General features: G+C 35.4%; 2 protein-coding genes and 1 long non-coding RNA gene across 5 annotated transcripts; 1 reads left to right on the forward strand and 2 right to left on the reverse strand.

Annotated features, from left to right (window-relative positions):
• Positions 1-4,205: 4,205 nt before the first annotated feature.
• Positions 4,206-12,383, reverse strand: LOC140804584 (glutamine synthetase-like). Its single transcript, XM_073160642.1, has 5 exons — positions 12,183-12,383; positions 4,770-4,809; positions 4,575-4,678; positions 4,426-4,474; positions 4,206-4,335 (listed from the first exon to the last, which is right to left on the reverse strand). The coding sequence occupies exons 1-5, from the start codon at positions 12,254-12,256 to the stop codon at positions 4,261-4,263; spliced, it is 342 nt and encodes a 113-aa protein (XP_073016743.1). The 5' UTR covers positions 12,257-12,383; the 3' UTR covers positions 4,206-4,260.
• On the forward strand, positions 4,817-7,997 carry LOC140804585 (uncharacterized). Its single transcript, XR_012112183.1, has 2 exons — positions 4,817-7,439; positions 7,502-7,997. It is a non-coding gene; the product is annotated as an uncharacterized lncRNA (long non-coding RNA).
• Positions 12,384-15,950: 3,567 nt separating the features above from the next.
• On the reverse strand, positions 15,951-21,406 carry LOC140804965 (uncharacterized). Of its 3 annotated transcripts, none has more exons than XM_073161134.1 (8): positions 21,085-21,406; positions 18,932-19,017; positions 17,839-18,236; positions 17,645-17,752; positions 17,493-17,562; positions 17,304-17,411; positions 17,110-17,196; positions 15,951-16,203 (listed from the first exon to the last, which is right to left on the reverse strand). In XM_073161134.1, the coding sequence occupies exons 3-7, from the start codon at positions 17,949-17,951 to the stop codon at positions 17,110-17,112; spliced, it is 486 nt and encodes a 161-aa protein (XP_073017235.1). In that variant the 5' UTR covers positions 17,952-18,236; positions 18,932-19,017; positions 21,085-21,406; the 3' UTR covers positions 15,951-16,203. The 3 variants fall into 3 exon arrangements, with proteins under 3 accessions (XP_073017235.1, XP_073017234.1, XP_073017236.1); XM_073161133.1 differs by having other exon boundaries at positions 15,951-16,189; positions 17,090-17,196; positions 21,085-21,405; XM_073161135.1 differs by lacking the exon at positions 17,304-17,411.
• Between the last annotated feature and the right edge of the window lie 1,967 nt (positions 21,407-23,373).

Here is a 23,373-nt window from a genome sequence, read left to right on the forward strand (position 1 = left end):
TCAAGGGTGGCCTCAAGCTTGTTCATATTAAAATTAACCACAAATCCATCGAACGAGGCAGGCAAAGACAGCAAGAGAATATCAGTCGAGAGCTCAGTAGGTATAACCAAATCGAGTCCCACCAACTTCTCGATGAGCCCAATCATCCTAACACCATGCTCATGGACCGAAGTCCCCTCTCGCAAGCGTGTAGTCATGAGTTCTTTAACAGTCGCATGTCTTTCTGAACGAGTTTGTACATCATACAATTCTTTCAGATGAAGGTGAATGTCAGCAGCATTCACCGCCTCCTCGAACCTCCTCTGAAGTTCATTCGACATAGAAGCCAACATGTAGCTCTTAGCTTGGAGATCATGATCCCAATGTATCTCAAGCTTAGCTAATTCAGTCCTACTGATATCAGGAGCCGCCTCCTTAGGTGGCTTCTTATCAAGCACATACGCAATCTTTTCGGAGTTCAGAACAATCTTTAAGTTTCGAAACCAGTCGTGATAGTTAGGGCAAGTCAATTTGTTTTGATCGAGAATGATTGAAAGCGGGTTACGAATAGACATCGTAAATATACTGAAAATGAAAACAGATAAATGTTACTGATAATTTTAAAATAATTCTAAGATATCAAATATGGATTTCATTTTATAAATTACCCTCCCACTATTTTGACATTTTCACCACCCTCTGATGAAAATGGGAAATCGTATTTCCTTAGTAGGCACGTAGAGTCCAATTAGCCAATTATAATCCCGAATAATATCAGCCAATTATAATTTCTAAAAGGTAGAGTCCAATTGCATCCCTATGCAACCTCCGCGTGTTTTGCCTCACGTTTAATAAGGACCCAATAATATGACGTCGTTTATTTTCACGTGTCAAACCAACCCATCAATATTGAATTGTAGTGGATGGTCGCCATGAGTTCCCCCAATAATATGAGCCGAAGTCATGGGAGTTCTACTCAATTCACATCATATGCCCGGTGGAGGTCACAGCTTTCCGGCGTACAGGCCTCCCCAATAATATGAGCCAGACACTGTCTGCAGGTAGCGATCAACATGCAACCACGGTTGATGGAAGGCAAGGAAAAATTAAACTCTTTTAATTTTCACTTTTTTGATTTGATATAAATTTTGAATCTTATTCAAAATGAGGGATTTTAATTTTAAAATTGTCTTATCATTTTAATTCAAAAATCGTGTGCCACGAGTTTGTATGTTTTCCGGATTCATGCAACTATATTATTTAATAATATACATACATGTATACTACTATATATCGCATATATCATAATATGACATTCAACAATAAATAAGGATGATCGATCGCCAACACTATTAGATCCATGTGAGCCAAACATGGATCCAGGTCCAAAACTAGGTGAATGCAGGGATGCAAATGCAACTTATTACAAAAGCTTCCAATATTTTACATGTCTTCATCTTGATCATCGGGCCCACCATCTTCCAGTCTTGATCTCCCACTATTTCTAATTATTACATTTGAATAGCCATGGCACATAAGGGATACATCTCATGGGGGTGGGAACGGACCACAAACCAGGCTCACTTTAATAATATCAAATATTATAAAATTGAATAAAAACAGTAAAATATCCTAACATACACCTAACACATTGGTCAAGGCTCTCGATCATCCTTCATGCATTTAATATCAAATATTAACATCAATTTAATTAAACAATTTAATTAATTGATAAATCATATATCTGATAATTTTATTACTAACCACCATAATTATTAAAGAATTTAATAAATTAAATAAACTCTTTTATTTAATTTCTAATTAAATCAATAATAATTGATTTTCTTGTAAAAACTCATTTTTACTATAAATAATTAAAATCATATTCTAATTATTTATTTTACAAGAAAATTATAAATTTTTAAAAATTAATTTTCCAAAATAAAAATTGAACCAATTTTCAAAAATATCAATTTTCCTCAAAATTTTGAAAAATCAGAAAATTGCACCATGGGCCCAAACAATTCAAGCCCACCAATCGGAACGCTTCCCGAGACGATCCCGGGCAGTCGCCCCCATTGCCCGAACGTTTCGGGCAGTGGCAGACACGCTGCGCCGCGTGGTGCGCCGCGCAGGGCGGCGCACAGCGTGCGGACGTTCCGCACGCGGCGCAGCCTCGCGCGCGGTCTGTTCCGGGCAGATCGCGATTTTTTTTTTTGAAAATCCGAAAAAAAATAATTTTATGGTGCATCAATTTTCTGAAAATTTTCTTGTGTGGTTAGAAACAAATTATTCAATATAATTTAAAATCATACGATTTAGAAAACCTGCTGCTGATACCACTGTTGGATCCGGTTTTCTACACGCCCAAACGCAGCGGAAGATTTAAAATTTTTATTTTATTTTGAAAAACAAAATAATATTGCTTTAGGCGCTCGTATGATTTAACAAATTAAACATGCATAAGATGTTTAGAAAATTATACCTTTTGTGAATAAATCACTGGACTCCAACTAATCCGGTATAAACGGATTAGCTCTTGTTGATTCCCACGAACTTTCTTCGATGAAATCCTCCTATCAAGTTCACGACTAGATAGTATGTTCCTCTTCTAATTTGCACTAGAAAATATAGAAGATATTTCGCGTAAGAGAAGATTATTTGAGAGACGGCTCAATATTCTGATCAAAATTCAAGAGGTGGCCGAAAATAATTTTTCATTTGAGTGGAGGCTCACGTAAGTCCTCTTGTGGTGGCTAGGTTTAGTATTATTTATAATAAAATAATAACATAATTACATAATTAACATTAATGGGCTTGATTTAATTAATTGGGCTAGTCCAACTAGTTTAATTAATTTTAATCAAAGCCCATTAAAACTTTAATTATTTATTAAGTTGGACTTGTACTCCTACAAGCCCATTAAACATAATACCCACCATATTTAATTTATTAATTAATCAACTCAACTTTGAGCTTAATAAATTAAATACAATACAAATTCAACATTTGAATTTATTATTTAAATTATAAATTCAACTCTTTGAATTTTTATCACCTCCAACATTTTATATTTAATAAACCCAACAATTGAGTTTAATAAATTAAATTCTAAATTTTATAAATTCAACTCCTTGAATTTATTTTCTCAAAATTTAATTATCATAAATTCAACTCCTTGAATTTACTATATAATATAAATTCAACTTTTGAATTTATTCTCTCAACGGGAACAAACAATCCAGTACTTGTGTGACCCTCAATGGTTCAGGGATACAGCTAGCCGTGGGTTCACAACTCTTTGTGATTCAGGACATAATCCTTTATTCGGGCTTACCCTAGTTAGCTCCATTCTTTTCATCAACACCTTGATCAAGAATGTTAGAACTTATTTCTGATAGCACCCATCGGATCATTGTAAGAGCGTCTAGTAGCATCGCCCCATGATCCCCTAGGTATCACTGATAGTGCCTGCAAGAACCAGTCGATTATGATTAACGTACAGTACGGTCCCTTCATCTCATATATCCCGATTGAATCTGCAACCATTGGTTCATCGAGGGTTGCATATTAATTCGATAACTATGTGATAACTATAATAGTGGCATCGCGTGTACTATTTTGAGAACTCCTTCTCCAACGTACATCTCGTACTCTGGCCAGAGATTTCATGCACTATTATTTCATTAGATTACATAGGATATCCACACCCGTAAGTGAGCGGTGAATCCCCGACTACAATGCATTGGCTCCTATATGTGTCGCAACTGCACCCAACCAAGCCACCTGATGACTCTCCCGGAGCCGGTAAACGAGTCAAAGCACAGCCCTAGCATATAGAGCCTCAGTGTTGTCCCGGGTCGTAAGGACTAATGGTGTACGATCATAACCACGGACTTATCCTCTCGATGAATGATAACCACTTGGAAAGTCCGAGGGAGGGTTGTTCGGTATAATGATCATATGACTACCCATCTGCATGTTTGGACATCTCTATGCCCTTACTAAGAAACGCAGTACACAACATCACAGATGCTAGTCTCGAGCTCAAGCGACCTTTATCCATGTTTTAGGCGGCTGAATTGACTAGGAACGAATTTAGATTATACAGTGTTTACAAACGAGTTTCAACATCGAATTACGATTCATTTGTATTAAAGTATAATCAACGTCTTTATCTATGTTGTTCACATGGGTATACAGATAAAGAAACAACAAACCATGAAATAATGAATTATATTAAAATAAAGATTGTTTATTACACTTGAGTCAATAAAATCCCTAGCCAACAGTTGACTTGCAGGGCATCTTCTCTAACATTAGATCAGCAGCCGGAGTGTAAGCATCACACATTACCTGTGAGAGAGAAAAATATTTTAAATTTCGCAACAAATTTTGAAGCCAATAAGATTTGAAATATATAAAAAGTATAAAGGCTCAACTCACCAATATGTTATTCCCCCTGCTGAAGGGATCTTTGAAGATAGCTTGAGGACTGTTTTATTGCATTATAACAAATAATGATTAATATTTGAATCTTCGTGGAGAACAATATCAAAAAGAGAAAAGTAGACAATGTAATCGAAAATACTTACTACATGATTACTTCACTATCTTCTCCGGGAGCTTGACCTGTGCTTGATCCGTCGTAGTTCCACTTGGGAAGCTTCGAAGGATCCTTTACCATTCCAGAAAGAGTCTGAGAAAACAAAAAGTTGGCTCAATTATATTGTAACTCAAGTACATACAGAGCACATGTACATAGAACTTTCAGCTAAGGAATTACTTACCCTGGCTTTACTCCTAAGGTCCATACCGGAGCCACCAATCCTGCCAATTATAGATATAACACATATCTGAGTAATCTATAATCAAATGAAAAGAGTACTCATAAAGAGAAATCAAAATGGAGTACTATATATTTGATAAAACCATTGAATGGACAGCACCATGGATTTAATCGAAATAGGGCGACAAAAAAATACAGTCTCGATGCGAATTGGGATGACACTAGATTCCCTCATAAATAAGCCAAAGTTGAATTACTTACAAAAATCAGGGGATTACAGTATCGCTCATTTTCGTCTATATTAACAAGAAAAACAGGAAACATGGTAGACATTTATTCAGAATCGATCACACATAGTTATTAGATACAGAAGGTGCAGTAAGGCTTATAAGGATATTGTACAGCCTAGGCGTAATGCAAGGGACGTTGTTTATTGATCTGAAGTGCCGTAAAAAAGATTATGCCAAAATCTAAATATTTAAAGAAAATTTCATCAAACATATACGAAACATATAATTCACAAACTATTAGATGCCAATGAAACAAACAACTGTTAGTCTATAATAAAAGATTAATGAATGTTATAATGCATTCCATCTTTTACTATCCTCACATGTAAAGTGCGCTTAAACACCTCGAGACTTTAAAGCACACCAAGAACAAGGTTTTTAAGATCAAAGGACACGCTTCACTGAAGACCGGAGCCTTAGCATGACGGAGGGGACTGTCCATACTACACGTAGAACAGACACAACCTCTATATTCCCAGGGCTCCACATGAATTCACGTGATCACACCACGAATTTGGGATCCAATACAGATGTCCCACCGGATGTGTTATACCCAATAAAGATAGTCAGACCCATGTATGAGCTTGCTAAGCCCTGAGCCTAGATGCTTGTCACATAGTTGTACACAACATCTACAATGGTCATCTAAGTAACTACTTAATTAATAAACAGTTTAAAAGCTAGCAAAAGATGCCACAAAACATTCGAGATACAGTTAAGAAATTTAAAGATCACGGAAAAATCATATCTTTCCCATCTCAAGAATGGATAAACATAAATACAAGAAACAAATACAAGTAGAAGTTTAAAAATAATATTTTAGATCCACAGTCACCATCAAAGGAAACTAAGAAACAATATAATAATATATAGGGAGTCGGAACAATAAAAAATATATGAGGGAAAATGAGGAAAACGGGAGTGACGGAAGTGTGTATTAAAAAACACAGAGTGAATGTAATTTACCTTTTTATCCTTTGTTTTAAATTTGTTTAAAAACAAATTTTTTCATTAGGGCATTTAAAAATTTAATTTTAATTTTATATATAATAAAATCTATAATTTAATTAAATAAAAAAAACTTACTCGACTCAATCTTTTCCATCTTTCCCGACTCAATCTTAGATCTCACTTCATTCCTTATCTTCACAAAACATCATTTTTTTCTCGACCTTCCATCCTGCATACATTGTTCTGGTTTTTGGCTAACAATTAACAATGAGTCTATAAATTATTCCTCTGCAACAAATCCAAAGAGAAAATCACGTATTGGTAAAATTTATTTTGAGATATGAAATCTATGGGGTCTCGTCGTTGCTCGAGCCCTGAGTCGAGCAGTGTGAAGAGCTCGAGCACCCAGGGTGAAGGGTCGCTCTCCACCCTTCACAACCCAGGGTTAAGAGCTTCATCCTGGTTCGTGTCACGACCCAAGGTAAAGCTTCACCAAGCTCCTTGGGTCGTGTCTTCTGGGTCGTGCTTCACGACCCAGGGTGAAGGGGTCACGACCCAAGGTGAAGAGCTCTTCAACTTGGGTCGGGAAACAAACACGACCCAATTTAAAATAAACAAAATGGTTTAATTTTAAATTTTTACAACTAATAACCATTTTGTTTGTTTTGTTATTTTTTTTTTTTGCCGATTTATTTCCCCACTAAACTTGGAAGGAATCAATTCTTTGAATACAAGTTAACTTTAGGATCAAGATACGTTGAAATCTGTAAGAAGATTGTATCATTTTTAAATGAGAAAGAGATATAATATTTGGTACAGTATACTCAATTCGGTAATTTAATTTTATGTGCTAAGGATTATAACAATTCCAATCAATTGTTATGGTTTTTTATGAGTAGGCAAAGTTATGACAGTGGAAGTGATGAATTTTGGATGATATATCATAAACGACCTTTACGATTTTCATTGTTAGAGTATTGTTTATAACTGGCCTAAATTGTTCGAACTTTTATCCTTTGATACCTGAAGAAGATGAATTTAGGGAGAGAAATTCGGGTGGAAGTTACTGAATAGGTTTGGTGGATTTGATAGATAGAATTGATGAATATGAGAATGATTTAGGGGATGAAATAAACATTGAGAAGGTGAAATTGGCATGTCTTTTGTTCGTGGTAGGTGTATTAGGTAGACAAAGAAAAAATAAAAATGATATTGTGGATTTAGAATGGATTAGATTAGTAAATAACTTTGATAGTTTTATAAACTATCCCTGGGGTAGAATAGCTTTTGAAAAAGTAATTTATGAACTTAGGAAAGATCTTGAAACTAAGTTCAGAAGCCATGAAAATTTGGTAGCACGCCGTGTGAATGATCCAGATTTCAGTGGGTTCGGTAGCTTCCATATAAGTGGATTTATTCATCCTTTACAGGTAACTAAATATTGTTCATTTAATGAAATATCCTTGTTATTTTATTTATTTTTTTATGTTAGATTTTGGCCTATGAATATTTTGCAGCAATTGCTGAAGTGTTCGCTAGACGTCGAGAAGGTTCCAATGTACCGATACCTCGGATGTGTCATTGGTTGACCAGAAAATGGAGTAAAAATCATTCCCCTTCCATGGATGATGTGAACAAAGCATTTAAAATGTATATACAAAGATAAATATTTATTTATTTTCGTATTATCTAATATAGTTTTTGTTAACCGTTAACTAATTTCATGTTTATTGTTAATATAGGATATTTTGGGGATGCTCATTCCTACAACGGAGGAGCTGTTGTTTGTACATTATATGACTGGAAATTTTGTTGATTCTAATAATGTGATAATCAATCGCATTACGGAGTTAATTTGCCAAGGTATCAAAGTAGTTTGCACTCAAGATCCATTGGGCGACCCAGAGGATGAAATGGGTGTACAGACTGAGACTGAGGATCAACCGTTTCTCCAGCCATTCACATACACATACTCCGGATCATCTCGAGATAAAGTCAGAAAATCTTTTCAGCCATCTCGTAGTCCTTCACACATGAATCAACCGTCTCATCTATTGACTCACATGAGACATACATCTATGCATAGAGATCATACATCTCTTGCAGATATGTATGAACTTCGTTTCACAAGTTTAGAGGATAAAGTTGGGACGATACTAAAGGACCAAGCCGATATCATAAATCAATTGAAAAATATGCATGACGATATCTCGAGTTTGAAGGATATAATTGGGAGATTACCTTCAATGAATGTCAATGTTGGCAAGTTTTATCAATATTTATATGATTTTTAATTTTTAGCATGAAAAATGACAAATTGTATGTATTATTCTCTCAGATCAAGGCGAGACATTAAGGCATAGATATGAAGATATTCCATTTATGATAGCAGATGAGGAGGATCCAAATATCGACTTGTGAGCGATTTTGAAAAAACTTCGGGCCATAAGTTAAGATTGTTCACAGTGGAGGAAGAGCCTATGACAGACGAAGAACTGCGTCATCATGTTATGAATGATATGATGTCTTTGACTTTTGAGAAAAGAGCTAGAATGTTCGCCAATAGATCGTGATCACGAGTAAATGCTAAGATTAATTCTTGTATGGAAAATACGAGGATATATGGGTTGTGTTTGTCCTATGATAGCTCGTGGTTTCGTGTATTGGGGTCTCTCCCTCATTGAAAGCACTCGAAACCAGCTGATGAAAATCGACGTCTATCAATGACACCTCATGTGACACCTCATGTGACATTAAATGTGAGTACGTCTTTTGTAATTGAAGCAACCCTCGACAACATTCTTGAATATTCTGAAAGTGATAAAGTGAAATATGTTAATTACTAACTCAACGTAAAAAACTAAATAAGAAAAAACTTGTTGTCTCGGTCAGCCAAGAAGCAGGTGCCCCCAATACACGAAACCACGAGCTATCGTAGCACGAACACAACCCATATATCCTCATATTTTTCATACAAGAATTAATCTCAGCACTTACTCGTGGCCACGATCTATTGGCGAACATTTTAGCTCTTTTGTCAAAAGTCAAAGACATCATATCATTCATAACATGATGACGCAGTTCCTCGTCTGTCATACTCTTCCTCCACTGTGAACAATCTTAACTTATGACCCGAAGTTTTTTCAAAAGCTCGACTCAAAGAGGGATCGCTCACAAGTCGAATATTTGGATCCACGTCATCTACTCTCATAAATGGAATATCTTCATATATATGCCTTGATGTCTCGCATTGATCTGAGAGAATAATACATACAATTTGTCATTTTTCATACTAAAAATTAAAAATCATATAAATATTGATAAAACTTACCAACATTTACATTCATTGAAGGACACGCTCCCAATTATATCCTTCAAACTCTAGATATCGTCTTGCATATTTTTCAATTAATTTATGATATCGGCTTGGTCCTTTAGTATCGTCCCAACTTTATCCTCCAAACTTGTGAAACGAAGTTCATACGTATCTGCAAAAGATGTATGATCTCTATGCATAGATATATGTCTCATGTGAGTCAATGGAGGAGACTGTTGATTTATGTGTGAAGGACTACGAGATGGCCGAGAAGATGTTTTGACTTTATCTCGAGATGATCTGGAGTATGTATACGTGAATGGCTGGAGAAACGGTTGATCCTCAGTCTCAGTCTGTACACCCATTTCATCCTCTGGGTCACCCAATGGATCTTGAGTGCAAATTACTTTGATACCTTGGCAAATTAACTCTGTAATGCGATTGATTATCACATTATTAGAATCAACAAAATTGCCAGTCATATAATGTAAAGACAACAGCTCCTCCGTGGTGGGAATGAGCATCCCCAAAATATCATATATTAATCATTAACAATAAACATGAAATTAGTTAACGGTTAACAAAAAATATATTAGATAATACAAAAAATAAATAAAATGAATTTTTTGTATTTATCTTGGTATATACACTTTTAAATGCTTTGTTCACCTCATCCATTGAAGGGGAATAGTTTTTACTCCATTTTCTAGTCAATCAAATGACACATCCGAGGAATCGGTACATTGGGACGTTCTCGATGTCTAGCAAACACTTCAGCAATTGCTGGAAAATATTCATAGGACTAAATCTAGGACACAAAAATAAACACATTATTAGTATGATATTAAATAACAAGGATATTTCATTAAATGAACAATATTTAGTTACATGTAAAGGATGAATAATCCACTTATATGAAAGCTACCGAACCCACTGAAATCTAGATCATTCCCACGGCGTGCTACCAAATTTTCATAGCTTCTGAACTTAGTTTCGAGATCTTTTCTAAGTCAATAAATTACTTCTTCAAAAGCTATTCTACCCCAGGGATAGTCTATAAAACTATCAAAGTTATTTACTAATCTAATCCATTCTAAATCCACGGTATCATTTTTATTTTTTCTGTGTCTACCTAATACACCTACCACAAACAAAAGACAAACCAATTTCACCTTCTCAATGTCTATTTCTTCCCCTAAATCATTCTCATATTCATCAATCCTATCTACAAATCCCCCAAACCTATACAATAACTTCCACCAAAATGTCTCTCCCTAAATTTATCTTCTTCAGGTATCATAGGATAAAAGTTTGAACAATTTAGGCCAGTTAACAAACAATACTCTAACAATGAAAATCGTAAAGGTCGTTTACGATATATCATCCAAAATTCATCACTTCCACTGTCATAACTTTGCCTAGTCATCAAAAATCACAACAATTGATTGGAATTGTTATAATCATTAACACATAAAATTAAATTACCGAATTGAGTATACTGCACCAAATATTCTATCTCTTTCTCGTTTAAAAATGATACAATCTTCTTACATATTTCAACGTATCTTGATCCTAAAGTTAACTTGCATTAAAAGAATTGATTCCTTCCAAATTTAGTGAGGAAGTAAATCTGCAAAAAAAAAAAAAACAAACAAACAAAACAAACAAAAAAGTTATTATTTGTAAAAATTTAAAATTAAACCGTTTTTTTCATTTTAAATTGGGTCGAGATGGGTCGTGTTTGTTTCCCGACCCAAGGTGAAGAGCTTTTCACCTTGGGTCGTCACCCCTTCACCCTTGGGTCGTGAACACAACCCAGGGAGCTTGGTGAAGCTTCACCCTGGGTCGTGAAGTCACGACCCAGAAGACACAAACCAGGGTGAAGCTCTTCATCCTGGGTCGTGAAGGGTGAAGAGCGACCCTTCACCCTGGGTCGTGAAGTCGGTGAAGCTCTTCACCCTGGGTCGTGAAGAGCTCGAGCAAACAAGCTCTTCACACTGCTCGACTCAGGGCTCAAGCAAACGACGAGACCCAATAGATTTCATTTCTCAAAATAAATTTCTTACCAATACATGGTTTTCTCGTTGGATTTGTTGCAGAGGAATACCTTGTAGAGTCATTATTAATTGTTAAAAACCAGAACAATGTATGCAGGATGTAAGGTTGAGAAGAAAATGATGTTTTGTGAAGATAATGAATGTTTTGTGAAGATAATGAATGAAGTGAGACCTAGGGTTGATTCCGGAAAATTCGGGAAAGATGGAAAAGATTGAGTCGAGTAAGTTTTTTTTATTTAGTTAAATTATAGATTTTATTATATATAAAATTAAAATAAAAATACAATGATGAAAAAATTAGTTTTAAAACAAATTTAAAACAAAAGATAAAAAAGTAAATTACATTCACTCCTTTTTTTTTTTTAAACACTTTCGTCACTCCCATTTTCCTCATTTTCCCATAATATATATAGTCAAACAATACAAACCAGTAGATAGCCAGATACCATCGGTTGATCAATGGAGGAAATACAACACTTGCTAAATGGCAAAATCCCATTATTCTATACGCAAATCTAAGATCTCCTTTCATTAATTAAAACATAACAAAAAAGCCACTCACACTCACTTTCAACAAAAACTGACGAAAACATCGTAAAAGAAACAACATGAAACAGAGCCATCTCACAATTATCCAAACCATGGAAAACACGGAACACATAAACAAAACAGAGGAAAACAACAAAAAACAGAGGAAAATCCAGAACCCACAACTATCATCCAGCACAAATCTCCTTGCAACAAAAAGCAGAAGCAAAAAAGTTCCAAGAAACAGAGCATGCCACTGGAAAAAGACTCACCAGACATATTCGGCAATGATCTTATCAGTGGATTCTGAGAGGTTGAGATTGATGAGATCTGAAAGCAACGCCATTTTCAGAGTCCGCGTCTACCTTTGCTCTTTTCTCTCTCTTTCTCTCGGTGAATGAATAAATGATTGAACTGATTTACCCAAGAAATGTATTTTTTTATGGTGAGAGATCTGAGGGTTGTGATATATGGACACACGAACTCTGACATTAATAAAGTAAACCATTTTATTATTTAATTAATTAACTATTTTTTCTCCAAATATTTATTTCCATATTTTTTTTAATTCTATATAAAAAAAACAAAATATTTATAGAAAAATATTATTCTAAAATAATCACAACTTATTGTATAAAAAGTTAAACATACTTAAAAAAGACATATCTTCAATCCGATCCAATTTATAAAATTTATCCGTTTTTATTGCAAAAATATTACTTTTTCACAGTAAATATGGATGATATTGATCCATTTCACATATATAAATTCTTAATAGCGTCTCACATGAAACTTACTCTATTAAGTTCGATGCTTCTAGAGTAACTAACTACTAACTTTGATGTCATCTTTAATTTTATAAATAACCAACCGTACACATCTAAAATGATAAAAGTACTCGATTTTTATTTAGTAAAAAATATGAAGGATCGTGTGCGGGCACCTTCGAGGCGCTTCAAACACAATATTCTCCATAAGCTACAATAGCTCGTATTTTAAGAATGTATAATCTAATGCATGAGATTTTATCCTGTTAATTTGAGATGATTAATTTATGAATTGATATGATTATGAAGGATCATTCTGAGGCATGATTTGAGATAGTATGTGATATTGAATGCGCGAGGACAGAGGGTCTCGCGCATATGCGCAACACGAGCCGCGCAAATGCACGAGATGGGCAGAGGACCTCGCGCATATGCCGAAGGGGGTGCGTGCATACGCGCGAGCTATGCTGGAAGCCAATTGCAAGTCCAGAGAACCTCGCGCATATGTGAGGAAGAAGTGCGCGCATATGCGAGCTGCCGAGAAGGAACTGCCGAGACCAGTAGGTCTCGCGCATATGCACCGAGGAGGGTCGCGCATACGCGCGAGACGTGTTGCTTAAAGAAGGAGGCCACATGGCGTAGACATGCATGTAACATATATATATACATATATATATATATATATATATATATATATATATATATATATATATATTTCCTTCAGAATTAGCAGAAGAAGAACGAGGAATTCTTCAGAAAATCCTTACACCTTTTATTTTAGAAATTTGAAGTTTGCGGAAAATCCGTCCGTTCGATTTTCAATCCGACTTCAGTACTGTGTTCCTATCGTTACAGACTTCACACGGACGTAAGTTTTATTGATTTATATTATGATTTGAAAATATGATATTGAAGGAATCGGATATGATTCATATATGATGTTTTTGACGTAGTAGACATTGTATAATCGAAACCGGATAGAAAAACAGATACCGTATGAAATTTTATGATTTTCAGAATGAATTTGATTGAGATTTGATATCAGATTTTTATTGTTATCAATTATGAGTTGTGAGAATTGATATCTGTTGATTTGTATTACTGGGTATATTAAGATTGTGTAGTTATGCCGTTGAAACAGAATTAGATTGAGTTCTGAATATATCCAGTATTGAATTGAGTGGTATATTGATATTGTACTCCTCGATATTGTTATTTCCAGATTGAGTATTGACATATTCGAATTCAAGACTTCGACAAAGCCAGAAACTGACAAAACAAAGGTATAAATCAATGTTAGCCGGGAGATCGACTTGAGTCAGATTGGACTCAGTTTCCCAAAAAAATCACATATATTACTTTATTGCATTGATGTTTGCAATTTAATGAGATTGATATGCTTAGTCTATTGATTGATTGCAAAGCGTGTATTGAGTCATGGGCGGGATGCCTAGTCATTGGCGGATATTCCTAGTCTATGGTAGATATGCCAAGACACTGGATGATTGAATTATATCGATGTTGCTTAGGAGTAGATCGAATCCTATCGCTGAGATTCGATATATGTACCAATGTCCAGGAACCGGGATCCCTAGATTAGAGATGAGTCGAGTTTGAGATGACGAGTCACTAGTTGATTTACAGTTTTATATCGATTCATGTTTTCAGATTTGATACATGTTATTGATGACTGTTTATGCTTTTATATATATTATTTTATATGATTGCATTTATTCATTGTTTATACTGGGATTATATTCTCACCGGAGTTATCCGGCTGTTGTCGTTTTGTATGTGTGCATGACAACAGATGGGACAGGATCGGGGTCAAGAAGAGGATGAGAGAGGACAATCTAGAATGGAGATCCGGATCAGAAGTAGATAGGCTTCAGCACTTGATATATAGTAGTTGAACCCTAGTTTGATTTTAAGTATTGAGTACGAGACATGTACTTTACTTTTGATATGTATATCAAAGTGATTCCATTACGTTCCGCACTTGTATAAAAAAAAATTTAGACCCTGTTTATCTTAATTGATTAAATTATTCCCAAGAATGATTAAGAAATTAATTAGTGTGCGGGTCCCCACAGCAGGTGGTATCAGAGCAGTAGATTCTAGAACTGTAGGTTCCTTAGACTGAGATAGAAACTAGTGAGCGGGGTAGATTGAGTTATTCTTCCTTGCTTTTGATGCTAGCATGTTTTACTGTTTTGAATTACATGTTACTTGATTTATCTGATTCGATTAGTAATATGTATTATTGAGAATGAATCAGAACAGATTCTTGATCAGCAGTAAGATGATCGGAGGGGGGACTGAACTGAAACAGATTTGTTGTATTGGGTTACTAATCCTTTTGATAATCAGATATGCCTCCCCGAAGAATCCCGGAACAGGGTAGTACTTCAGCGAATCCAATGGATGTGACAGCAACTCCGATGGAAACGTTACTGAAGAGATTTCAGTCGTTCAAACCGCCAACCTTGAAATGAACAGAGACTTCTGTTGACTGTCAGTGGTGGTTAGATGATATTGAGATGCTGTTTGATTCCTTGGATTACACCGATGAGTGCAGAGTCCGATTGATTGGGCACCCGTTGCATGACGTTGCAAAGAACTGGTGGATTACAACAAAGAAGGCTTTTGAGCATCGATGTACGAATATCACTTGGAATGTCTTTAAAACTGACACTACAACAAAAACGCCGTCGTAGGTCATTTTCGACTGTTGTAACTGAGGGTGTTGTTGAAAGTGTCTTCAACGACAACGGTTTTAAACCGTTGTCTTTTCTACCTACGACAACGGTTTTGCAACGGTGTTAAACCGTTGTAATTTCTACCAACGACAACGGTTTTGCAAGGGTTTTAAACCGTTGTCTTTTATACCAACAACAAGGGTTTTGCAATGGGTTTAAACCGTTGTATTTTATACCAACGGCAACGGTTTCGCAACAGTTTTAAACCGTTGTTATTTAACACTATTGACAATAGTTTTGCAACGGTTTTAATCCGTTGTCATAATATATGTACGACAACAGTTTCGACACTTTTTAGACCGTTGTTTTTTATAACAACGACAACAGTTTTGCAACGCCTAAAAACCGTTGTCTTATCTATCAACGACAATGGTTTTGCATCTGTTGTCTTTAATAATTATTTTTATTAGGTAAAAATTTTATATTAAATTTCTTTTAATTTACAATCTATATAATAATAATTAAACAAAAAATAACAACAGAAAACAAAATATTTACCATGTTAAATCCATGACTATGTAATGTTCAAAATCCATCATCCAAAATATGCCAACGATAAACAAAAATTTTACAAATTTGAATTTAGTATTGCAATTGACCGTGATCCATGTTCGTCATCAACGTGGCAATGTGGTAGCTAGTAGAGTCCCACAATATAAAGTTTTTCCAAACAAAAAATACGGATATACTGCAATCTTTTGTCATCATTGGCCTCGATCTCCTCAAACCTCATCAACATTCATGCATCAAAACCTTCCATTTCATCCCTGACATATAATCCACACATAGAAAGCTCATTAAAAACCCATGTAAGAGATGAGATTGCAAGCGAAACAGGCACTGGATACGCAGCTAACACAAATGGTGCATAGAGACAAAAATAAAGTCATAACTAATATATACTGAGGAAAATAGAAATTTCGGCATGACCTCCCCATAAATATGACATCCCACAAATTTCCATCCAACACAAACAACATTTATATACTCGAAAGTAAGTCATAACATCAATTCACAAACGAATAACGTTTATATTCACGTGATAACAATACGTCAGATTTACAATATACACAAAGTACCTAAAGAAATTAAATAAGTCTCCAAATGTTAATCTTTAATAAATCACATGACATTTCAAGCAACTGGCCTTGTATGGATATTAATGTGGATTCCGACCTATGCTTACCCACTACCTAAAAAAGAATCGATATAAATATTGATAACAGGCCACAAACATACATTTTACTATTCTATGATGATCAATATCTTTAAATGGTATTCATTTATTATTTCCGGAGTATAGATGAGCAATACATGCCCTTGAAATAAATTTATAAGTGAAACGATGCACACATATTATCTAGACAACGGGTTTAGCCTACACAAGTTCAAACTCACTGAATGTAGAACCTACAAGGCAAGGTACTGCATAATCTAGAATTGCAATGTTGAGGAATCTTCATAATCAAAACAATCATGTAGCTGAACTTGATTCATTGAGAAGTTTATGAGTTATTGAAATTTAGTTCAGTGACAGAACAATTGGGGGAAAGGGCTAACAGCAGAAACCCATCCATACTTTGCATTACTATACCATGCATTATTGAAGAAAATAGAAAAATGATTGATTTGGTTCATTGTAACACAAACCACTTCATCAACACTTTGCATACCTATTCGTAAATATAGTCTTGTATGCATTCCGCCCACTCGGATCGCACTTCATCAATCTCTTCCTTGGAATACTCAGTTTTCATGAACTGTGAAAAAACACAATGTCAATATTAGTAAAAAAAACAATCAATAGACATTGAAAAATGAGAAATACACAATTATTTGTGAATATTGAGAATATGTCGAATATTACAATTGAAGATATCGAGTTCTTCTCACTGGTAGCATTTTTTTCAATCATTTCTCTCATAAATCTCATAACATAAAAACCACATTGTTTCGAATCTGGTTGTCGTGGACCCTAATTTTTTACAAAAAAATTGTTAGTGATTGATACACAAATTGAAAAAAACGTTAATTAATGACAAGTACACATGCATACCTTTACTACTTCCCATATAGCTTGTTTTTTCCCTTTCCTTTCCTTATTTGAATTAAACAATCTTACACTCCTGCATACATCATTAACAGTCAACATATGAGTGTTTTAATCACTGAATTAAATTTGATATAAAAAACAAAATATTAACTTACATATCCACCACATATTTCCAGTCATCGTAACGGTTTCGATGACCAAGTGAATCCAGCAAATAAACCATCTCCTTGTAAGGATCGATGACGGTAAGAATCCAATGGTAACTATGCACAGAACACATAGTCAGTGCATACAATTCAATAAAATGTCAAGAAAACAAATTAAATTTGATATTGTAATTTTGACTCACCCAACATTAAGCGGCACTAAAACTAGTTGATTTGTTGATGCAACACTTAGTCTTTCTGCCAAAACACTTAGCCGGATGACGCAAGTATCCATCATGAATTCTTTTATCAGCATGCCAAGTTAACTCCTTAGATATCACCTTCTGCTGAAACCATCTTTGAAATCTAGGAATAGGTGGGAAGTACCAAAGGACCTTTGCAGGAACTCCTCCATTTATCGTAGATTTTTGACCCAACTTCCACCTTGACATCCCACAAATAGGGCAACTGGTAAAATCCTCATACTCCTTCCGGTATAAGATACAATCATTAGGACAAGCATGAATTTTCACATAATCCATCCCTAAAGCACATAAGCTTTTCTTTGCACCATACAAAGATAAAGGCAATTCATTGTCATCTGGAAGCATTTGCCCAAACAAACAAAGTAAATCAGTGAAACTTTTATCACTCCAACTATATTTTGCCTTCAAGTTGTATAATTTCACAAGTGCAGATAACTTTGTAAATTTAACACATCCAGGATATAAAGGTTTCTCGGCATCTTCAAGTAGCTTATGGAATTGGTTTGGATTCTTAGCATAACTATCATATGCACCATGTACCATACTTATAGGTTCCTCGGTAAAATATTTGCGTTCATCTTGCCCTACTCGATCACTATCATTCATTGAGTTCCCGAACTTATATCTTTCGCCATGCCAAATCCATGTATGATATGTTAAATCTATACCATTACAACACAAATGAGCCCTTATAGTGTCAATATCTTTCGTCTTTAGATTACCACATTTTGCACATGGGCAAGGCATTGCATAAGGATTGTTAGCGTTTCGCGATGCAAACTGCAAGAAATACTCCACCCCAACCTCATATTCATGTGACAACCTGTTCTTTGACATCCAATCTTTGTCCATTATACGTACAACTAAGCAACCAACAATGAGTCAAATCCTACAAAACAGTTGTAAAAATACTATTAAGTTGGTGTTCAAAAGAGTTGTAAACAACAAAATTAGACATCAATGTTGTGATGAGTCAAACCCATCACGCGACACAACTACACTTGAAAAACAACCATAACAAAGAAATTACCGCTCAAATCCGCATCAAAGAAACTTGCTCGTGATAGCTTGACACCTTTGAAATTGTTCTATCGCAGAAAATACTAGTCAAAATACCTGCAATCAAACATTAAAATTCACGTTATTTTATGACATTATTTCAAATTCAAAAATATATATTTATCAATATACGAGGTTTAGATATTTTGATAAATGTTCATTTTTTAAAATAATAACATCTAGTTACTCTATTAATCAAAATAAATGAAAAAAACACACACACAATATTCACAACGAAACAACCATTAAAATATGTTGGAAAGTCGAGGTGTGACACACTTAATATGTTTTAACAAATGAACATCAATCGATCATTTAAATTCAAATAAAAAGGTATATCTTGCTAATCAGCAGATTAATCAATGGAGTTCGAGAAAACAAAAGAATATGGCTTATAGAAAATGCATCCTTCCATAATGTTGAACAACCTTTAAATATATTGTTATTTGAAATTTTAATTGCTATATCAAATGCAGCCAATTATTAGCCAACAGGATCAAGTTCTAAATTCAAATTCCAATTGTTTGATTGCAGGTAAGCAAGTCACTGTAAAGCATAAAAATGATGTCATTTCCTGAGTTATTGTATATATGATTCTCTAGAGAGTTCTGTCAACAGTACTTAACTATATATAAGGGGGTTATACGTGAGTGATATATATATATATATATATATATATATATATGTGTGTGTGTGTGTGTGTGTGTGTTTTTTGGTATTACCAGAAGACAGTGGAAGTGGGAAGGAGAAGAAAGAAATCAGAGAGAAAGTTGCTTTTAGAACCATAGTTGTCAAGGCGCTAGGCGACGTCAAGGCGATGAGCCACTGCCTAGTGCCCGAACGCCTAGGCGACAAAAGGCGATCGCCTAGCCACGAGGCGATAATATAGAAAATAAATAAATAAATATTCATCAAAACAGCCCCATTGTAGTCAACAATTAAACTTCCCCTACCAATACCCAGTTCCACGACTATTTACTGCAGAAGTTTACTGTCATTGGTGCGCAAACAAAAAACCAGAAACTATAATGAACAAGACCTATAGCTAGAGTGGATTGACTCGATGACAAACAAAAAACCAGAGAGAAAGAGATGGTGCGCACTGCGCAGAAGCTTCAATCGGCAGAAAGAGATTGGTGCGCAGCGTGAAGCTTCAATCGACGGGCCTTTGGACGATTGTAGGAATACGTATCGACATGCAAACTAGGATATTTTTTTAAAATAAATTACTTATGGGCTGAAATTAGTTATGGGCTTATTTAATTGGGCTTTGGGTCATTAAAAAATAAAAGAGAAGCCTGCTGCAAAGAGGCGGAACGCCTGGACCGCCCGTCGCCTGGAGAAAGGCGCGCCTCAGGCGCTAAAGGCGCTCGCCCAGCCATGCACGTCGCCTGGTGGTCATCTGAGGCGCTGAAGCGCCGCCTAGCGCCTGAGGCGCGTCAGGCGCGCCTTTAACAACTATGTTTAGAACCAAGTCACAGATTGAGATATTGGATAATGGATTTTCAAGTGGAGGAAGTACGGAAAAAAGATGGTGAAAAATAGCCCAAATCCAAATTAAAGATTGCTTTCAGGGACAATGAAAGATTCCAAATTAAATCCTCTCCTTACTATATTCTATATTTTCTGTTATATAAATTAATAAATATATGCAATGTATGATTATCGTATACATTTGCATAACTTAAGAATAAGATTATAGCCTAAAAAATATATTCATTTACCCCTGTTTTCCTCACTCAAGTCAGCTGCAAACTTCTAATATGAAAATGAAAAACACACATCAGTCACAATGTAAACCAGATGTATAAATTAAAAATAATTTGAAGAAAAAACCAAATGTATAAAATTTATTAATGAACTCAAATCAGGATAATTAGCTAACAAATATTATGAAAAAACATCTTATAAAAAACCAATTGATAAGATGATAAATTCCCAACAAGCATCATCAGCAATAGAGCCAAAACCAAATCTAGCTGAACGTTAAACCTCGAATTTGTACAGCTAAAGATCTATCGAATGTATAGCCTTTCAATCCTAATATTTTACAGTATGTATAGGGCCTTTCAGCTCATGTAAGAAGAAGACATGCGATATATGTATAAGGTTGTTTCCTTCGACCTTTGTCATGGTAGAGATATTTTTGTCTGCTGTAACATTCTGCATTGAACTTCACTGTTGAAACCCCCACGAGAAATGAAAATGAAGCATGCTCACCATTACAGTAAACCCGCAAGAATGGAAACAAAATCAATCAAAAAATAATAAAGGAAAACGAAAAGAAAACAATAATTACAAATAAGCATCAGAAGCCGAAAAGCATAACGACGTACCTTGTTGGAGATGTGGAGGGATTGGAGATAGATTAAAGAGAAGAAGGTTTGAGTGTGAGTTTTGATTTACTTGTGTATTTGTGAAATCACTTGTTCCTCGTCGGCTAGGGATTTTGGGAGGGGGAAGAGAGAGACGTAGCAAGTGTGTATTATACTCCTCTTTTTATCTCCCTTTTATTGCAAGTGTGTATTATAACACTACAATTTATTTGAAAAAAATTCTACGACAACGGTTTATAAAAACCGTTGTTGTAGGCCAACAAAAAACAAGCTAATAGACAACGGTTTTTAAAAACCGTTGTCGTAGACAAAAAAAAACACGCAAATAGACAACTGTTTTTAAATATCGTTGTCGTATAAAAAAAACTAATAGACAGTGGTTTCTAAAATCCGTTGTTGTAGACATATCTTTGACAACAGTTTTTAAGAAACTATTGTCTATGTGCTGGTTTTTTGAGCCTACGACAACGGGTTTTCTTAAAACCGTTGTTAAAAGACAAAGAACAGACAATGACCAAATTTTAATTCAGCGACGAATTATAAAACCGTCGCTACGTTAACTCGGCGACAGTTTACAAAACCGTCGCTAAGTTTGAATCGGCGACGGGATTTCTAAAACCGTCGCCGATTTAAAATTAGCGACGGGTTATAATTCGTCGCTACGTTAAATCGGCGACAGTTTACAAAATCGTCGCTAGGTTTGAATCGGCGACAGGATTTTCTAAAACCGTCGCCGATTTAAAGTTAGCGACGGTTTATAATTCGTCGCTACATTAAACTTTGTGACAGTTTTACTAAACCCGTCGCTAATAGCGACGATTTTTTGTTTAAACTGTCGCTATTTTTAACAACGGCTCTCTAAAACCGTTGTAATTTCTCCGAAAAAAAACGCTAATCCACAACAGTTCACGAAAACCGTTGTCTTTTCCCCAAAAATAACGCTAATCCACAACGGTTAAAAAAAAACCGTTGTCGTTTCTCCAAAGAAACACGCTAATAGACAACGGTTCACGAAAACCGTTGTCTTTTGTCCTCAAAAACACGCTAAAAGACAACGGTTTTTTAAAAACCGTTGTCTTTTAACGTAAAAAACCGTTGTCTTTTAGCGTGTTTTTGAGGGTCAACGACAACAGATTTACAAAACCGTTGTCGTTTGCTGCTTTTTAACAACGGTTTTCACTAAAACCATTGTTAAAAAGCAAAAGACAACGGTTTTTTTAAAAAACCGTTGTCTTTTGAGTGTGGTTGAATGCATATTTTGTTGTAATATGAGTTTTATCCCAGTGTCGTACAGGAAGGACAAGGGTGCAGAGTTTGCAAATCTGAGGCAGGGTCAGCTGAACATTGAAGAGTATGTGGACAAGTTCTCTACCTTGCTACGTTTTGCTCCGCATGTTGCTGAGAATGATGAAGCTGTGGCTGATCATTTCATCAATGGACTGAATCAGGAGATTTTTATATTGGTGACCACCGGAAGACCGAATAATTTCGCTGATGCTTTGAGCAGAGCCAAAGGAGATGAAGCTGGTCTGATGAGACATAAAGGAGCTTCCTATGTTCCTCCAGTATCGAGACCACATCAACCACCTCCCAGATTTGAGAGTGGCAGCAGAAGTGGTGGAAAGAAAGATTATCTGAAAGCTAGAGGAAGACAGTTTAAGAAGTCTGGCAACAGTTCTTTTAGCTCCAGTGGTTCCCGACAGAGCTAGAGTTATACCGGAGCTTATTGTAGAACTTGCGGAGGAAGACATCCGACTGAGTAATGCCAGGGAGTGATTGGTAGTTGCCATATTTGCAGACAACAGGGACATTTTGCTAGAGTATGTCCACAGAGAGGTTCCCAAAGATCCCAGGGAGCAAAATCAACTGGATCAGTGGCTCAGACTGATAGACCGGGAGATCCACTCGAGTCAGATTGGACTTGAGTTTCCAAAAAAATCACATAATTTACTTTACTGCATTGATGTTTGCAATTTCATGAGATTGATATGCTTAGTCTATTGATTCATAGAAAAGCGTGCATTGAGTCATGGGCGGAGATTCCTAGTCATTGGCGGATATGCCTAGTCTATGGAGG

Source organism: Primulina eburnea, chromosome 11 (assembly GCF_022965805.1).
Source record: "Primulina eburnea isolate SZY01 chromosome 11, ASM2296580v1, whole genome shotgun sequence".
Taxonomy (NCBI): domain Eukaryota; kingdom Viridiplantae; phylum Streptophyta; class Magnoliopsida; order Lamiales; family Gesneriaceae; genus Primulina; species Primulina eburnea.